The sequence below is a fragment of the Eublepharis macularius genome, chromosome 4 (genome assembly GCF_028583425.1).
Source record: "Eublepharis macularius isolate TG4126 chromosome 4, MPM_Emac_v1.0, whole genome shotgun sequence".
Classification (NCBI taxonomy): Eukaryota; Metazoa; Chordata; class Lepidosauria; order Squamata; family Eublepharidae; genus Eublepharis; species Eublepharis macularius.
The window spans coordinates 183,439,586-183,459,456 of record NC_072793.1 but is presented as its reverse complement, the minus strand read 5'-3'; the positions used below and the strand labels follow the sequence as shown (position 1 = coordinate 183,459,456).

Below are 19,871 nucleotides of genomic sequence, written 5' to 3'. Positions count from 1 at the left end.
AGGAACGGAGCAGGAAGTAATGCCCGTCCAGTGCCTTAACCCACTTGATACTAGGAGCGGAGTAGGTGGTAATGCCCACGCCCACCTTAACCCAGCAGGTATTAGAGCAGGGCAGGAAGTTAAACTGAAGAGAACCACCGCCTGCTTTCCCTACCACACTGTTCCCTACTCTACCTTAAGGGGGTGGTGGTCTCAGGGAAGAAGGTTCCCCCTTTATTTCCTTTCTGCTGCCTCCCAGGCCCCCCCACATTTAGGGCCCAGGCACCCGGGTTTCACCCAGCAGCAGCAGCAGCAGGCTTCTTTCCTCGACACAGCTAACCCGGCCACCTGGATCCATGCTGTGGTAACATCGAGGCTTGAGCATTGCAATGCACTATACATTGGTCTCCCGTCTAAACTAAGTAGGAGACTCCAACTGGTGCAAAGCTCTGCAGCTTGACTGTTATTAGGAGCGAGCAGGAGCCTGAACATCACTCCCATCCTGCAGTCACTCCATGGGCTACCCATCAGTTACCGTGCTCAGTTCAAGGTATTGGTTATCACATACAAAGCTCTTCACGGCCTTGGCCCAACATACCTACAGGACCGCATCTCTCCCTATGATCCCCAACAGCAGCTTCGCTTTTCTGAACAGGGTCTGCTGCAGGTGCCACACTGCACATGGGTGAAATCAACAGCAGCCTGTACACGGGCTTTCTTTGTGGTGGCCCCCTACCCTGTGGAACAGCCTACCTGAGGAAGTCAGGAGAGCCCCCACTCTCCTGGCTTTCCACTCAGATAGGAGGGCAGTATTGCAGGGAGGGGGTCTCACACGCTCCACTAATAGGCACCCTAGATTTCACCACTCAGTTGTATTGGATTCCTGCTAATGCTATGTCTTTGTGTACTTGTATCTATTTACCCTGTGGCATTGTTTATGGAAATGTTCTTGATACTGACTGTACTAATCTCAAACTGTGTAATCCGCCTTGAGTCTCACAGCCAAGCTACAAGTGACGCCTGACACTAGTTGGACACTTGTCAGCTTCCCTCAAGTTTTGAGGGGAAATGTAGGCAGCTTGGCGGAATGTGGGAGGAGTGACAGTTGAAAAGTCCATTGGACAGCAGTCGGGGAGCCAAGCTGCAAGACCAGGACGCCTATATTTCCCATCAAAACTTGAGGGAAGCTGACAAGTGTCCAACTAGTGTCAGGCGTCACTTGTAATTATGGTTCAGAGTGAGAAAGGTGGACTATAAATGACATACATACATAACCTTCCAGTTTTACGTCCCATTGCCTAGCAAGCTGGGCTGATCTCTGGAGCCAATCAGTGCCCTGTCCTACCACATGGGGTTAGCGCACTGTGGTTGTTATCAAGCCCACATAGCCGGACCACACCCCTTCCATCTTCCCGTGAGAGTGCAGCTGGGTTCAGGCAAGCCTAAGGAGCTGGAACGCATCGGTCTCTCCTCCCTCTCTGGCCCTGAAGGGTTCAGTAGCAGCACTTGTCATTCTCACCCTAGCAATTCTTCCCCGTAATGCCTCCAGTCTCTTGCCAGGAGGTCTTAATTCTGATGGGCGAAGAGCCCAGATTCTCCGCACGGGCAGTTTTGGACTTGGTCACCTCCCCTAAGGAACCTGCAGCTTGATTAGCAGGCGACGAGGCTGTAGTACAATATCTTGAAAAGGGGACTAGAGAAACTCATGGAACAAAGTTCGGTTGCTGACCTCGAGGGCTCAATGGAAGCTCCGTTTCTCCCTGTAGGACATCAATCAAAAGCAAGACATGAAGGGCAGGTTTCAAGAAGGTTCTGTTGTTTCATTTCTCATACCCCCTCTGGCAGGTTCTCTGGAGAGGCAGCCCAGGAATATTCCAGATAAATAAAATCAAGACTCCCGTCACCCCCAGACTGAAGCCTGCTTTGGTGGAGAGCCCCAGGGTAAGAACACCAGCAGGGCCCGCCTGGATCCAGCTCCTTCTGGAGCTATCCAAGCCAGAGCCCGCAGGCAGGAGAAGGCAGCAGCCCTCCATGGCCAACGCGGCTGCCCCTGTGCAATGGCGAGGCTTCGGAGGCCGCATGAGACTGCATTATGCTGAATCACAGCACTGGCCCATCGAGGTCACCGTTGTCTCCTTGGACTGGGGGAGGGGGTCCTTCGCATCCCCTCCTGCCCGCCCCTTTTCACTGGAGATTCTGCCGGGGACTGAACCGGCGACCTTCTGCAGGCCGAGCAGCCGCTCTGCCACTGAGCCGCGGGCCCCTCTCCAAAGCTGCCCTTTCCTTCCGTGCAAGTGAAGCCGGCAGTCTGGAGGGTGGCAAACCCACTAGGGGCCAACATGCACGCCCCCCACTGCAGCCTGGGGCGTCTGTCCCCCCAATGCAATGCCCCCTGCCCAGACCCGGGTGTGTGTTGGTGGGGGGGGGGGCTGCTTTACCTATGCAGGGGGCAACCAAAGGCCCCTTTCCCTCGAGGGCGGGGCGGGCTGGAGAAGGGCAGGGAGGGGCTCCCCTCTTCTGACTTTCCCGTGAACTCTCGGATCGACCCCCCCCCCAAACTATAGAGGAGACCCCCCCCCTTGCCCGCTCCCAGCACCAGGCAGGCGGCGCCTTTGCGCATGAGAAGCCGGAGGAGCGCGCCGTCCCCGGCCTCCCAGGGGCGCAAAGCCGGGCAAGGCTGGAGGCGGGGATCAAGCAAGGGGTTAAAGCGAGAGAGTCCTGATTCCTGGGGGGGGGGGGGGGGCTGGTGAGGTCACTTCCTGCCGCCCCCTCCCCCTCCCAGGCATGTGGCCCTGGTTCTTCCCGCGGTTGCATCTGCTCCATGCCGGACGCGTTTCGTGAGTTTCAGTGCGGGGCGGGGGGGAGAAGGGAAAGAAAAGCAGAAACTGCTTTTTGGGGAGAGAGAAATGAGACCAGGAGGGCAGACACTGAAGGGGGGGGGGAGCTGCACAGCTGGTCCTTTGGGGCTCCTCCGCCCGCCCGTCCCTCCTTTCTGCAAAGCTGGAGGGACAATCCGGGGAGGGGGCTGGGGGGGAGATCCTGGGCTGTTGCCTGTTGAAAGAATCCCCCTCCCTCCGCTCAGCTGCCTTGCAAACCTCGGTTTGTTCTTTGAGGGTCGGGGACTTTCGTGTCCCCTCTCCCAGCCACGCGGGATCCATTTCTCCTGCCACCGGGGCAGCTGCTGCTTCTCTGATGGGAGGGAGGATGGTTCATTTCAGCTGGTAATTAATGATTTTTAATTGGCGATTGGAGCCAGCCCCCAGCTCCTTTCATGGCAGAGGCGTGCCTTTCTCTTTACATCTTTGCAACAAAACGGCTGGAGATTTTCTGATAGCGATACCAGTTCAGTACCCAGCTTTTAAAACAACGGGGTGGGGTGGGGTGGGGTGGAATCTGTGCTAGAAAGGCTTGGGGGGGGGGCGCATCTGAGAGATGGGGCAGGGAAGATACAGAAAACCTGCCCTGTGGAAGCCCCATTGCCACGGCGTTGTCTTGGCTGTCCCAGCAGCAACAAGCCTGCCCCCCCCCCCGTGGAAAACACCTTAGATGCCCCCCCAGTCCACCTCCCTCCCTCTGCTTTGCCATCCTGGTCAGTCTCCTGTAACTTCTTGGCTACTTTTCTCATCCTCTGGGCATGTGCAAAGGGGGGCTTCTCCCTCCAGCCTCCCAAGGATTAACAACCGCAGGTGCAGGATCTCTTTGGGGTCAGCAGACAAGAGAAACAGCCCCTGCCTGGCACAGGGAGAAGCCAGAGGCCCCGACTGGGTCTGCATAGCCGGCAGGAAGAGCTAGTACAGACTTTTTTATGCAAATGAGGGGAAATCCCCTTTTCAGTATTGGCCTGCTCTGCACTTTAAAATTAGGTGATTCTTAAGAATGAGAAAAATCAAAAAGAGTCCAGTAGCACCTTTAAGACTAACCAATTTTATTGCAGCATAAGCTTTCGAGAATCAAGTTCTCTTCGTCAGATGCATGATACAGAGACTGGTCAAATATAGAAGAGGAGGGAGAGAAGGGGAGGAGAGAGAAGAGGCAATTAGGGGAGGGAAGGAGGAGGGTGCAACCAAAACATTCCTTTGCTAGTATATGTAAACATCTCCTTTTGGTGTGTGGATCAGTTGGCTTCAAAGGAGTTTGCCCTGTTAGTTTGTAGCAGCCAAACAGCTAGACCATCCAATTCCAATGCAGTATGGGCCTTCGATAACCACAGCTCTCCCTGCCAGATGCATCTGACAAAGAGATCTGTGGTCCCCGAAAGCCCACGCCAGGTGCCACTGAGCTCCCCTAGACCCCGCCTCTGTAAAGGAAATCTGTTACCTGTGATAATGTGATAACCATTCATAGTCCCTATTCAGTCCCAGCTTGACAGAGTCAAATTTGCATATGAATTCCAGTTCAGCAGCCTCCCGTTGGATTTTGTTTTTGAAAGGTTTCTGTTGAACCACGGCGACCTTTACGTCTTTGGTGGAATGTCCTGGTAGATTGAAGTGTTCTCCCACTGGTTTCTGGACGTTTCCATTTCTAATGTCAGATTTGTGTCCATTTATTCTTTTGCGTAGAGGTTGGCTGGTTTGTCCAATGTACAGAGCAGAAGGACATTGTTGGCGCATGAGGGCATATATCAGATTGGAGGATGAGCAGCTGTAAGAGCCAGAGACAGTGTAGTTGATGCCATTGGGTCCTGTAATTGTATTCCCTGGGTAGATATAAGGGCAGAGCTGGCATCTGGGTCTGTTGCAGGGCCTGGTACCTGTGCTGGTGACTCTGCTGGCCGATTCATGGTTGTGAGTGAGAAGTCGTTTAAGGTTGGGGGGCTGTCTGTAGGCAAGGAAAGGTCTTCCACCCAGGGCTTCTGAGAGAGAGGTATCATTTTCCAGGATGGGTTGTAGCTCACTGATGATACGTTGGATGGGTTTGAGCTGGGAGCTACAGGTGACAACCAGTGGCGTTCTGCTGTTAGTTTCTTTAGGTTTGTCCTGGAGCAGACTGTTTCTGGGTATTAGTCTGGCCCTGTTGATTTGTTTCTTCACTTCATTTGGTGGGTACTGTAGTCCCCAAAATGCTTGTTGTAAATCTCTTAAGTGTGAGTCTCGGTCGAGAGCATTGGAGCAGATACGGTTGTAACGTAAGGCTTGGCTGTAGACAATAGACCGAGTGGTATGTTTAGGGTGGTAGCTGGAGGCATGTAGATATGAGTATCGGTCTGTTGGTTTCCGGTATAAGGTGGTATTTATTCGTCCATTATGTAGTTGTACAGTGGTGTCCAGGAAGTGTACCTGTTGTGTAGAGTGGTCCAGGCTTAGGTTGATAGTAGGGTGAAAGTTATTGAAGTCCTGATGAAATCTCTCAAGAGCTTCCTTCCCATGGGTCCAAATGATGAAGATGTCATCCAGGAATCTTAAGTATAGTAGTGGTTCCAGTGGATGGGAGCTGAGGAAGCGTTGCTCTAAGTCCGCCATGAATATGTTAGCATATTGTGGTGCCATGCGTGTGCCCATGGCTGTGCCATTAACCTGTAGATATAAGTTGTCACCAAATTCGAAGTAATTGTGAGTGAGTACGAAGTGACAAAGTTCAGTGGCGAGGTTTGCTGTGGTTTTGTCCGGGATAATATTCCGTATGGCTTGCAATCCATCTGCATGTGGGATATTGGTGTACAAGACCTCCACATCCATAAGATTTTCTGATAGCCTTAATGTGGGGCAGGATCTGGCCTTATGAAAGACCCCTCACCCTCCCATCTATCCCTACTGCTCTCTTGTCCACTTATTATTGCCCCACCTTATGACCAGCACATTCCAGATTGTGAACATCTGTATTATAAGTAGAGCCCCAAAACATTGGAGCAGTTTTTTCAGCTGCTGCCCCTTGGAGACACAAGATGTTCTCTGCCTCTACACCCCACTCTTCTGCTCTCACATCAGGCCTCTACAGGATTTCCTCAATCTGCGGGACAGGTCCTATGCTCCCCACCCCTTCTCCTACGCACAGGTAGCTGCAAGGGAAAGATTTTGGGTCTGCTGCTTTACAATCTCTCTCAGTTCTTGTAACAGTGTATAGCAATTTGGGTAACACCTGCAGGGCTGGTCTTCTCTGAGCGCAGATGATTTCTCTTCCCAGCTGGAATCTCCCACATACCACCTCGAGTCTGGTGAGCCATCCCATCGCCTCAGGTCACCTCCTTCCCAGCACCCCCTCCTGGTTGTGTGGGGCAGGCTGGAGGGTCTTGTTTTCTCTCAGAAGGAAGGAGGGAGTGGTGTGGCTTCCAGCAGGGCGAGGGACTCAGCGCCCAGGAAAGGATTCAGTGAGGCTGGGAGGAAACTGGGCCAGAAGGGGAGGGGGATGAGTGAATAAGGAAGGTGGGACCTTCCCCCCTAAAAAATGGCTGTGTGGGGGGAGAAATATCCGGCCAAAGACTCTGGGTCTGAGATATTGAATTCTGCCCTGGGCAAATCCAGAAAGAGCTTCGCTGAAGGGACTGGCATAGAAACTTGTGTGCCCCCAAAGCGTTTCCCTCCATCTTTTTTTCTCTCTCTCCCTTCCAGGTAGCAGCACAAAGACCCCCTTGGCTGTTTTTCTAATCTCTCCTCCGTGTGGTGAAGGGGAAAGACCAGCCATGCAGCCAGCTCAGGTAAGGAGGAGATGTAAAGTATATATGAGGAAGGGGTTCCTTCTCTGCTGAAAGGCTCAGCGGATTGGGTTCCTTCCTCTCGGTTCTGGTGCCGCAAGATTATGAAGGTGCCCCTTTAGAAGGTGGAAAATAATCACTGCCTGTGTCAAGTTACATGTTCAGAGAAGAAAAGATTACTGTGCTACAAGCGTCCCCTGGAAAAGGATTTGCTCCTCTTCACGGCCATCTCCGGCCCCTTCCCCACTTGGCTGCTGGCCCCCCGCAGATAAGGAGAGCCCCCCTGGCCCTCAGATGCCCCCAGGGAACGCTGGGGTGGGGGAGAGACAAACATCTCTATGGGATCTTCTCCCCTCTTCTCTGTTCCACTTTGGTTTTCCCATCCCTGATTTTGCATATGATTTATTTATTCCTGTTTTTTAAATTACATCCCATTTTTTCACGGATCAAGGACTCAAAGCAGCTTTTCATTCAGTTCTCCTCTCCATCACTTAACACTCCCAACAACAGTCTTGTGAGGTAGGTTAGGCTGAGAGACTATGAAGGGCCCCATGTCCCCGGAGAAGCATCCATGACAGAAGGGGAATTTGAACTCAGTCCTCCCAGGTCCTAGTCCTTTGGGTTTTCTTTCTTATGGACCACCTTTCCTCTTCTTCCCCTTCTTCCAGGGCTGGGTGTCCTTCGAAGAGGTGGCTGTGCATTTCTCCAAGGGGGAGTGGAGCCTGCTGAGCCCAGCGCAGAGAGCCCTGTACAAGGAAGTCATGCTGGAGAATTTTGGGACCGTGGCCTCTCTGGGTGAGGATCCTTTTCTTCTTGGCTTTTGGACCTTTCTAAAACATCTTGGTTTTCCTTTGCCTGTTGCTTTACACAAGGGAGATGGAAATGGGAACTTACAACGCTGGCAGTTGAGGGGGTGGAGACTGAGCTGCAGATATGCTTGGGGCTTGGTGGTGATCTTCATTCCCGGCAATGAACCTGTACTGGTTTGCTGAACTTGTAGATTATCAATAAAGCTTTAACTCTTGCAGTTCTGGACTCATGCAGGGAAGTCATTGAGCTCTAGCCTGGCAGAACTGGACAGCCTCCTCCTCACTGTGTGGCTGTGAGGAGTGACTGCAGGGAACTCCTTGTTGAGGGAGGACATGGTCAAGCTATCTGCCCTGGGCCCCGTGGCTGATCTCTGCCACTCTCTGTGATCCATTCTCCGATGTGGGGGGGTGTGTGTGTGAAGGAGGAGCCCCCCGTCAGGCATTCTGTGTCTGGACTACCAGAGAGGGCTCTTTTTTCCTCATAAAAGGGCCTGAGATTGCCAAACCTAACAGAATTTCCCACCATCTGTCTTTCTTTCTCTCCCTCTCAGGTAGCAGCACAAAGATCCCCTTGGCTGTTTTTCTGCTCTCTCCTCCGTGTGGTGAAAGGAAAAGACCAGCCATGCAGCCAGCACAGGTAAGGGGAGGGGGATGCAGAGCGGATGTGAGGAAGGGGTTCCTTCTCTGCTGCAAGGCTCAGCGGATTGGGTCCTTCCCCTCTGTTCTGGTGCCAAGAGATTTTGAGGCTGGAAGGTGGAAAATGGCCAGCCCCTGTGTAGGATTATATGTTCAGAGAAGACAAGACTACTGCACTTCAAATGTCCCCTGGAAAAGGATTTCCTCCTCTTCCCGGACATCTCTGGCCTCTCCCCCACTTGACTGCTGGCCCCCTGCAGATAAGGAGAGCCCCCCTGGCCCTCAGATGCCCCCAGAGAATGCTGGGGTGGGGGAGAGACAAATGTACCTGCGGTGTCTTTCCCCCCTCCTCTTCATTCCATTTTGGTGTTGTTATCCCTGATTTTGCTTATGATTTATTTATTCCATTTTCAAATTACCTCCCTCTTTCTTCCCTGATCAGGGACCCAAAGCACTTTTCATACTGTTCTCCTTTCCACCACGTAACCCTCCCAACAACAGTCTTGTGAGGTAGGTTAGGCCAAGAGATTATCCACAGAGAAGCAACCATGACAGAGAGGGAATTCGAACTCAGTCCTCCCAGGTCCTATTCCTTTGCTCTAAGCACGATGTCACACTGGCCCTTTCAGTTTTCTTTCTCATGGACCACCTTTCCAGCAATATAATGAAACTCTCTTCTCCTTCTTCCAGGGCTGGGTGTCCTTCGAAGAGGTGGCTGTGCATTTCACCTGGGGGGAGTGGAGCCTGCTGAGCCCGGCTCAGAGAGCCCTGTACAAGGAAGTCATGCTGGAGAATTTTGGGAACGTGGCCTCTCTGGGTGAGGGTCCTTTTCTCCTGCGCTTTCTCCTTCTGGCTGAGAGGCTGTGAGGAATAACTGGAGGGAATTCCTTGTCGCGGGGGTACCTGGTCAAGTTGTCTGCTGGGGCTTCCCCCCAGTCTGGGCCTTGTCTTAACTGGGCTGAAAGGTGGCCCTGCTGGATTCTCTGCCACTGACTGAGTTCTCAGCTGGCATTTCCATCTCTTCTTGGTAGGGAGGAGGCACAGAACTGCCCATGCCACATATGGCCCCATACCACACCGCCTCTATTGTCTGTTGGGTATTTCTGGAGGGGCAGGCTTGGAATTGCTCCATTTATGAGCACACAGAAGAGTCATGAGTTTGTGTTTCTTTTTTTCTCGTTAGCAACAAAGCCCGTTGTGGGGGAAAATACAATGGGCTCTAGACAGGGGAGGGGCAGGGGGACGTTTCCTCCTCCATGACTGATCCCAACTGGGTGAAGATGGCGGGCGAGCATTGCCACCTGCTCAGCTCCTGATCCCAGCCCCATGAAGGGGTGGTGGGGATAGCCACCTGCTCCTCCTCGCCCGATCCAATCTGAGTAAAGGGGAGGCATTGCCACCTGCTCAGCTCCTGATCCCAGCCCCATGAAGGGGTGGTGGGGATAGCCACCTGCTCCTCCTCGCCCGATCCAATCTGAGTAAAGGGGAGGCATTGCCGCCTGCTCCGTGCCTGATTCTAGCGGGTTCAGGGGGGGCATTACCACCTGTTCCGCTCCTTCTCCTGGATGTGTGAAGTAAGTCTCTGGCCACTTCCCTTCTGAAGATATGCCTTTTCTTTTATGTCTGTGCAAGGGGAAGGGATAGAGACTTACTTTTTAAAAAATGAAATCGGAATTCAGAGAACTTGCTGCACCTGTTGTAACAGTGATATATACGTATAACAATATTCTAGTACTATTTTTACCCCCCTCCCCTTTTGGCAGGGGGAGGAAATGGCTGCTCTGGGGTTAGGGAAAATGAGTGCCACATGGACTGGAAAACCCAAATTTTCCCACCCACAGGACAGCTAACCAGGTTTTACTGCCATCATTCCCAAACTTTTGGAGCACACCAGGTTTGAGAAAGTCAGGAGAATACGAAGGGAAGCTCTGGGAGGTGCACAAAGTTACTGTGATGCTGTGGGGAAGCGGGAACAAAACCCAGTTCCCAAAAGCATTCTAGTTTGGCAGAGAACCATTATAGAAACAGCCTTTTGGGCCTTCTCAACAGCAGATTATTTGGTTCCTCTCCCAGTTTTATGGTCCATTTTTTGTTTGTGCTCATACCACTTGTGGTAAAACCAAACCCACCCGTCCTTTCACCACAGGCGATGAGAGATTTCTTCAGTGGGTTGTGGTCTTCAGTTACTAGATCAGAGGGCAGAGTTCATCTCTTTCCACCTTTTCCCCTCTCCTTCTCCTATGCAACTGGAGCTTGCTCTCTGCTCTCAGTAGACTTGGAATTGCAGACTGTCAGTGGACCGCCAAAATTTCCATCGAAAAGTCAGCCATTGCAGGGGAGGTCTGGCCCTTGGCGACGAGGACACCTTAATCAGCCACTAGGTGGAGCTAGGCAATTCTCTGGTATGCCAGAGGAAGGGCAGCAGTCAGCTGTGTGTCCCCAGTGCCAGCAGCCCAGCCACCACCACTATCCAGCCTGGCTGTCAACCCAATGGTAGACCCCGCTGCTTAATTCCCTCCCAGTAAGGGAGGGTAGGGGCCGGGGGCCCATCTCTTTCACCCTCTTTGCCTTCTCTTGCTTCTTGCCTCCCCATAACCCAGTAGGGGGCTCAGAGGACAGGACACCTCGGAAGCCAAAAATGCTGCAGCCAGCCTGAGTCCATGAAGAGGCATTTCCAACGTAGCAGCTGCTCCATTGCGAGGACAAAGCAGGAGGCTTTCTCTGGTGGCAGGGAACAGAGAATGCCGATTTCGGGAACATAATTCTTTCTCCTTAAGGATATACCAGGCAATTTTCTCACCGAAAAGAACATATCCATCTGAACAGCATAAGATGACAACATCTGAATGTGGAGAATATGAAAAAGTTAAAAACGTATCCATTTTTCACTACATGTAAAAGTTACCTCCCTCCATCTGCATCTGTTCAGACACTCTATTGTGTGCGTTAAACCATCACTGCCTGGTTGTCTTTGTTCTCACCCCCCCCCCCCCAAAAAAAAAACTATTCACCCTCTAAATTCTACAAGGCAAGGAAAGGGAAACTTAAAACAACAGGGTCACACAGAGTTCCAGGAGCCTGGTGGATGGTGGTGGTCCCCATTGTATATTCTCTGGTTTTTGTCCACTTGGGCTACAGTTATTACCATACGAATGGCTCCCCTGCCAGCTTAGCCAGCTTGGAATTTAGAAGCAATGGAGAAAGCAAGGGGGAGAACTAGGTACGGACTGTGTGATCTTAACCCTTCAGCATTCCCAGAGTGCAAACACAACCATCACACAACAAAGGAGAAAACTCTGACACAGATGAGCTGTAAAATGGTCCTATCCTCACACCACGTTTCTCTTTCTTTCTGCAGGAGGCCTGTGGGGGTCAGCGAACAAAACATTCGTGCATCCAGTGATAGGTAAAGTGGATACATATTCAGATATGAAAGAGAAGGTTACATATTGTGATACCATGAGGAAGGACGAGAGAAAACATCCATCTAAAGGAAGGAGTAATTCTGATCTTTTACAAGATGAAAACGGTCATGAAATCCCACTACTTGAAAAAATGTACGTAGAAGGCAATAGAAATGAAGGCACAACGAGTGGGGAGAAAGTTTCTGAAAAATCAAATATTAACATACATTGGAAAAGATATAAATACCTGGAGTATGGAAAAAATTTGAGTCAAAGTGGAAACCTTAATTTCCAACAAAGAATTCACACAGGGGAGAAGCCTTATAAATGCGTGGAATGTGGGAAAAGCTTCACTCGGAGGGGAAGCCTTACTCGCCATCAAAGAATGCACACAGGTGAGAAACCATATAAATGCCCAGAGTGTGGCAAAAGCTTCAGGCAGAGTGGATACCTTAATTCCCACCAAAGAACTCACACTGGAGAGAAGCCATATAAATGTCCAGAGTGTGGAAAAGGCTTCAGTAGGAGTGGAGACCTTAATTCCCATCGAAGAATGCACACAGGCAAGAAACCACATAAATGTCTGGAGTGTGGGAAAGGCTTCAGTCGACGTGGATACCTTAATTTCCACCAAAGAGTTCACACAGGAGAGAAACCTTATAAATGCTTGGAGTGTGGGAAAAGCTTTGGTGGGAGGGGAAGCCTTACTTGCCATCGAAGGATTCATACAGGTGAGAAACCATATAAATGCCCGGTGTGTGGGAAAGGTTTCAGTCGGAGTGGACACCTTAATTCCCACCAAAGAATTCACACAGGAGAGAAACCTCATAAATGCTTGGAGTGTGGGAAAAGCTTTGGTGGGAGGGGAAAACTTACTTGCCATCAAAGGATTCATACAGGTGAGAAACCCTATAAATGCCTGGTGTGTGGGAAAGGATTCAGTCAGAGTGGATATCTTAATGACCATCGAAGAACGCACACAGGCGAGAAACCATATAAGTGCCTGGAGTGTGGAAAAGGCTTCAGTCGAAGTGGACACCTTAATGCCCACCAAAAAATTCACACAGGAGAGAAACCGTATAAATGCTTGGAGTGTGGGAAAAACTTCAGTCGGAGAGGAAATGTTACTTGCCATCAAAGAATTCATACAGGTGAGAAACCATATAAATGCCCAGAGTGTGGAAAAGGATTCAGTCAGAGTGGAGACCTTAATGCCCATCACAGAATGCACACAGGTGAGAAACCATATAAATGCCTGGAGTGTGGGAAAAGCTTCAGTCAGAGTGGATGCCTTAATTCCCACCAAAAAATTCACTCAGGAGAGAAACCGTATAACTGCTTGGAGTGTGGGAACAGCTTCAGTCGGAGGGGAAGCCTTACTTGCCATCAAAGAATTCATACAGGTGAGAAACCATATAAATGCCCAGAGTGTGGAAAAGGATTCCGTCGGAATGGAGACCTGAATGCCCATCGAAGAATGCACACAGGCGAGGGACCTTACAAATGCTTGGAGTGTGGGAAAAGCTTCGGTAGGAGGAGAAACCTTAATCGGCATCAAAGTATTCATACGGGTGAGAAACCAAACACATGCCTGTAATGTAGAAAAGCCTTCAATGTTAGCTGAAACCTTTCTTACCATCAAAGAAATCACACGGGAGAAACCATTTAAATGACTGGAGTGCTGGAGAAACTTCGGTTGGAGGGGAAATACTTCAGCCAGAGGGGAAGCCTTCCAGACCATTAACAACGTCAAACAGATGAGAAAGCATTTAAATGCCTAGAATTCACAGGGAAGAAACCCTATAAATGCCTGGAGTGTGGGAAAAGCAACCCTAAGCTGAAGCAGCAATATTCTTCAGGAGCCCATTCACTGTAGTGTGCCCCTCAGATGCCACTTATGGCAACCAACCTCGAGGTTGTGCCAGGAGTTTTCCCAGAATTACATCTGATCTGCAGGTCTTAGCGACCAGTTCCCCTGGAGTCCAGCTTCAGAGGGCAGATTTGGTGGCTTCACATCCTATTCTGAGTTCTGTCCCCTCCCCATACTCCACGATTTCCCATGCCAGACGTAGCAACCCTGCCTGCTTTCCTTCCATGGGGAGTGTATGACATGGCTCTGGGCTCTACAGGCCATATTCCAGAAACCGCCTGCGTAGCTGACAGCTGTGCCAGCATAATGCTGCTCCCACTCCCTTGGCCCTTTTGACCCCTCCCCTCATGACTGTTGTAACAGGTATGGCCAGAAGTATACGGAAACAGTTGCTGGATTTCATCCAGAAAATTATAGAGGATGTCTCTGCATGCACGAAGAGAGTTATCTTGACCTCATGACTAGAAAGGGCCTAGAGTTGGAGAGAGCCAAGAGACAAAGTACTAACACAACTGTATGGCTGTTTGTACATCTGAAGAGGGATCTAACCCATATCACAAAAACTGGATGTAATTATACCAATTTTACCATCTCTGGTTCCCCTTATTCATTTTTCAATGGTCTATATGCTATTAAGGGTCAGCAATGCCTTTGTACTCTGTACAGTGGACAAACAGGTCATTTTCTGCACAAAAGAATCTTACTATATAATTGACAAAGCATATTCAAAATGACTCACTTTCTAACCTGGTGCAACACTAGAGGGCAATGCCAGGAAGGGAAGCCCAGGCAAAGCACTGTGTCCTTCCAGAGATTGTGCCACGGCAGAAAGCCCAGGCCAGGATCAGGAGGGGAGCAGGTGGCAATGCCTACCGGCCACCTTAACCCAGCTGATATTGGGAGCAGAGTAGGTGGCAATGGCCATCCCCTGCCTTAACTCAGCTGGTATTAGGAGTGGAGCAGGTAGTAATGCCTGACCCCCACTTCACCCACCTGGAATCAGGAGTGGATCAGGTGGCAGTGCCCACCCCCCTATCTTCACCCAGCCAGGACAAGGTGAGGAGCAGGAAGTAATGCCCACTTCTATCTTCACCCAGCTGGAATGAACAGAGCAGTTGGCAATGCTCTCCCCCTTCTACCCACCAGAATCTGGCACAAAGCAGGCTGTAATGCCTTCCTTCACCCAGTGGAGAGCAGGTGGCAATGACTACTCTCCTTCTCCCAACTGGGGTCTAGCTTGGAGCAGGCTGTAATGCCTGCCCCTCTTCACCCAGCCGTAATCTGGCGCGGAACAGGACACAATGCCCATTTCCCCTTCCCCCAGCTGCGATCATGAGTACAGTAGGTGGCAATGCTCACTTCCCTGAATCAGGCATGGAGCAGGTAAGAAAGCTCACCACCCCTTCACGTGGCCGAGATCAGGCATGGAGCAGGTGGCAATGCCCACTCTCCTCCTTCACCGTACAGGATCAGTGACGGAGGAGCAGGGAATGCCAGCCTCCCTGGCCTCCTCTTTCTAGAACCTGTTTTCCCAGATTCTGTTCTGACTCTAACCACTACACACCACTGGCTCTCAATAGAATTGTGAAATTTGTGTTTCTCTAAATAAACTTTCTTCTTCTTCGCTTTAAAATTAACTGTCTTGTGTCTGTCAACTTTATCCCAGTGATTGTTCCAGGCTTGGGTTGAGTTTATACTCAGGCCCAGATCCGATTCCATCAAACCGGCTTTATATTTTTCTTTTTGATTCTCCACTGGGTGCAGTGGGGTGGCTGGCAAATGAAAACCATGGCAGGACTGGCAAATGAAAACCATGGCAGGACTCAAGAGGAAGAAAATCCTGTGCTTCAGGTGATGCCTGTGAGACCCCCCCCCCGGGGGTATTCATGCTTCCCTGTATGTTGCTTCCCTGTATGTTGTAACCAAACAGACTTCATTTTAATTCATTCCATACCCGCTATCCGCATAAACCAGGGGGATAAGCGTTTTAAGAAAAGCAGAAATGTCAGGTTCAGAATGCTTCCCTGTATGTTGTAACCAAAGAGACTCCATTTTAATTCATTTAGTGTTCTGAGTGCTTTCTTCACAGGTGCCAAGATGTTCCCTAGCAGCTATCTCTCAGAAGAGGAATGTTTTGACTACAGCTTTTCCAGCCCTGGGAAACTTTCACTTTCTCAGCTTCAAAGGGATTGTTTTGAGAACTATGGGGGGAGGCTGGGCCTGCTGGGATTTGATACTTTGTACTGTATTCTTTGCCTATCATTCGTGACAATACACGTGTACCAGCCTAGCTATTGCATCTGGGCCCGTGGACTATAATGGTTGCTTTTTTCAGTAAATCTTTTGAAAACAACGGACTCTTGTCTGATTGCAGAAGGTAGTCTGGATTACAATTATTATTTAGCCACAGATCTGACATTCATCACAGCCTGGCACCCCTTGTGGCTTTCTGTATTCCTATAGCTTGCAGTGCTAGCAACTCCGCTCCATTCTCTATGTGGCAGCCTTTTAAATACTTGAAGAAGGCTCTCCTATCACTCCTCGGTCACCTCCCTTCTCTCCTTCCATTTGGCAACCATAAGAGCAAAACTTGTCCGTTCTCTATCTCCGTCCATCCCAGTTTTGCTAGTTGGTTAAGACTGCTATCCCTACCCTATCCCGAATGGTGGGTCCGCCTGCATTCAGCACTGTGGCTCTGACCCAGATAATGTCCAGGCCTCAAGCTGCTTTCTACCAATTCTAAACGTGGGCCTGCCAGGCTCCGCACTGCCCGCCTTCTCCAGGGTCCCCAGCAGGCAAGAGGGAAGATACTGGTCGTCTGCCGGCTGCTGCAGAATAGCTGAGGCTGCCTACTAGCTGGAGAAAAAAAAAGCCCTCTCCTTTTAGTCGAGGCTTAATGGTAGGTCATTTAGTTCCATATGATGAAAGCCTTCTCCTGTCTGCATGTTTTTATAGGCTTTCCTTCCTTCCTTCCTTCCTTCCTTCCTTCCTTCCTTCCTTCCTTCCTTCCTTCCTTCCTTCCTAAGGGTTGATCAGTTGCTTTGCTAGAGCTAAATCCGGGCTGTGCGCCCAATCCGGGGCCAGCTACAAGCTCAGATTTCGTAAATCTTCTTCTTCAGGGGCGTGGCCTAATGACAATAATAATTCACACATAGCAATCAAAAGCTGCCACATTTACAACATCAAAAATTGACCCAAGGCTCTTAAAGGGAACACGACCATACCTTATAAAAAACAATGTAAGGACAAGTCCAAATTCAGACCCAACGGATGCTTGGTGTGTAGCGTATGTATCCAGAACGCTTCCTTTTGAAGCAGTGCCTTTTGATCACCTTTTCTCAGTACACAAAGTACTGCTACTCGAAAATCTGATTCAGGATGATGGTGAGACAGGAAATGTTGGGTAAGTGGAGCTTCCATAACCTTATTCTTCTGGTCAATTATCGATGGAGATATACTTATACTGACTTGTTTGGTTTGGGAAGGGCGCGCTAAAGAAGAGACTGCCGCCTTGTCCTTGGATTGTCCGTGTGAAGCAATTTAGAAGCTAACCGTACAGGTCTGTTATGGAAGCTATTAAGTTTATTTTTGATGTTATTGTCATTAGGCCACGCCCCTGAAGAAGAAGATTTACGAAATCTGAGCTTGTAGCCGGCCCCGGATTGGGCGCACGGCCTGGATTTTGTGTATTCAGCAATTTAATAGTCAACGGACCTCAAGCTGCGGACGAAGGACAACTTTGTTGGACTTTTACGGACTTTAGCACATATTGGAGTAGTATTAAGCAAGTAGTGCGTTGTAAAGGTGTTATATGCTGAAGTCTTCCTGGAGTGTATATACTATTTGTAAATTACATGAACTAATGTAATTACATGAATAAATGCTGACAAATGAAATTATATGAACGAATGTTGTTAAATATAGTTTAATCAATTTTTTCTGATTCTCCCGTGAGGGTTCCTCTTTAAATCGTGCACACAATTTCGGGAGACGCCATTTAGTTTTCTCATCAAGCCTGATCCTAGCTGAGTGAAGGGGGTACAAGCATTGCCACCTTCTCTGCTCCTGATACTGGCAGGTTGAAGGGGGGTGGAGATTGCTGCCTTCTTGGTGCCTGATTCTGACAGGGTGAAGAAGTAAGCGTTGCCACGTGCTCAGTGCCTTATTTCAGTAGGCTGAAGGGGGCGGGCAGTGTCACCAGCTCCACTTCTTATCCCAGTTGGGTGAAGGGAAGAAGGGAATTGCCTCCTGCTCTGTGCCTGATCCCACTCAAGGTGAAGGCGCTGGGTGGGCAATGGGACTTCCTTCACTCCTGATCCCAGCTGGGTGAAGGGGGGTGGGCATTGGCACGTGCTTCACTCCTAATGCCAGCTGGATTAGGGTGAGGGATGGGCATTGCCTCCTACACTGCTCCTAATACCAGCTGCATTAAGGCAGGGTCGGGCATGGCCACCTGCTCCGCTCCTAATGCCAGTTGTGATAACATGGGGGTGGCCATTGCCACCTACTTTGCTCCTAATACTAGCTGGGTTAAGGTGGGGGATGGCCATTGCCACCTTCTCCATGCCTACTACCAGCTGGCTGAAGGGGGGCGGGCATTTCCACCTACTCCGCTCTTACTATCTGCTGTGTTAAGGTGTGGTGTGGGCATTACCACCTGCTCCATTCCTAATACCAGCTGGGTTATGGTGGGGATAGGCATTGCTACCTGTTACGCTCCTAATATCCACTGTGTTAAGGTGGGGGATGGGCATTGCCCCCTGCTCCACTCCTAATACCAGCTGGGTTAAGGTGGGGGCAGGAATTGCCACCTGCTCTGTTCCTGATCCCAGCTGGGTAAAGGGGGGAGGGCATTGCCACCTGCACCGCTCCTAAAACGAGCTGTGTTAAGGTGGAGAGTGGGCATAGCCAAGTGCTCTGCTCCTGATCGCAGCTAGGTGAAGGAGGGAGGGCATTGCCACCTGCTCTGCTCCTAATATCAGGTGGGTTTAGGGTGGGAGGCTGCCATTACTGCCTGCTCCACTCCTAATAACAGCTAGATTAAGCCAGAGAGTGGGCATTACCACCTTCCTGCTCCTGATCCCAGCTGGCTGAAGAGGATGGGTATTGCCACCTGCTCTGTTCCTAATATCAGCTGGGTTAATGAAGGGGGCAGTCATTGCTCCCTGTTCCACTCCGAATACCAGCTGGCTGAAGGAGGGGCGGGCATTGTCAGTTGCTCCACTACTAATATCACCTGGGTTAAGGTGGGGGTGGGCACTGGAGGGAAAACCATCTCCATCAAGGATTTCACGCAGGAGAGAAACCATATAAATGCCTGGAGTTTGGGAAAAGCTTCAGGATTAGTGGACACCTTAATTCCCTCCAAAGAATTCACACGGGAAAGAAACCATATAAATGCCCAGAGTGGGGAAGGGGCTTCAGTTGTAGTGGAGAAGTTAATTCCCATCAAAGAATGAACACAGTTGAGAAACTGCCCTAAGGAAGCCCACCTCGCTTCAACCAGCCTGGTGGAACGCTCTGTCAATGGAAACCCGCGCCCAGCGGGACATATTATCATTCCGCCGGGCCTGTAAGACAGAGCTGTTCCGCCAGGCGTTTGACGTTTGGTGATTGAAGGGGGCGGTGCCATGTCGGCCTCCCACCTTTGGGGTGAGGAAGGTTCTCCCCACCACTGCACCTTGTTAATTTGTTTTATTATTTGTATATTGATTTTAGTTTTTGTTTTTATCGATTTTAACTGTTCACCGCCCAGAGCCCCTGGGGATGGGCGGTATATAAATTGAAAAAATAAATAAATAAAAACCATATAAATACCTGGAGTGTGGGAAAAGCTTCAGTCAGAGTGGACATCTTAATTCCCACCAAAAAATTCACACAGGGGAGAAACCTTATCAATGCTTGGAGTGTGGGAAAGCCTTTAGTTGGAGGGGAAGCCTTACTTACCATCAAAGAATTCATACAGGTGAGAAACCATATAAATGCCCAGAGTGTGGGAAAGGATTCCGTCGAAGAGGAGACCTTAATGCCCATTGAAAAAATCACACAGGAGAAACCATATAAACCACCCTAGAGTGTGGGAAAGATTTCAGTTACAGTGGAGACCTTAATTCCCCTCGAAGAATGCATAGAGGCGAGAAACCATAAAAATGCCTGGAGTGTTGGAAAAGCTTCAGTCAGAGTGGACATCTTAATTCCCACCCAAAAATTCCCACAGAAGATAAACCATATAAATGCCCTGTTAAAATACCCTCTTAAAACATTTTCTTTGATGCCTTCTGTGGGATAAGGCAATTGTGGGAGCCTTTCTGGGGCCCTTCCACCAAGAGGGAGCCTCAAGAGAGAAGGCCTCTGTCCAGGCAGCCGTTCGTCTCAGTGGTGCGGCAGAGCATATGGAGAGGGCTGGTCCTGTAGAGAAAGGGGGAACCCTGGATCTGCCCGTGAAGTTACAGCGCCTGCAGCTGAGCCTGATAACTAATCAGTACAATATGGAGCCATTGCAGGAATTGTGGTATTCCCTAGTCTACCAGCTGCATTTTCTCACT

General features: G+C 50.1%; 1 protein-coding gene across 1 annotated transcript in view; it reads left to right on the top strand.

The window, feature by feature from the left end:
• LOC129328009 (zinc finger protein 665-like) overlaps positions 1-19,362 on the top strand; it is a 48,685-nt gene extending 29,323 nt beyond the window's left edge. The window contains exons 11-14 of the mRNA XM_054976752.1: positions 7,968-8,053; positions 8,743-8,869; positions 11,411-13,027; positions 19,208-19,362. Coding sequence (XP_054832727.1) covers positions 7,968-8,053; positions 8,743-8,869; positions 11,411-13,027; positions 19,208-19,362 — 1,985 coding nt within the window. The remainder of the gene's footprint in view (positions 1-7,967; positions 8,054-8,742; positions 8,870-11,410; positions 13,028-19,207) is intronic.
• The last annotated feature ends 509 nt before the right edge of the window (positions 19,363-19,871 follow it).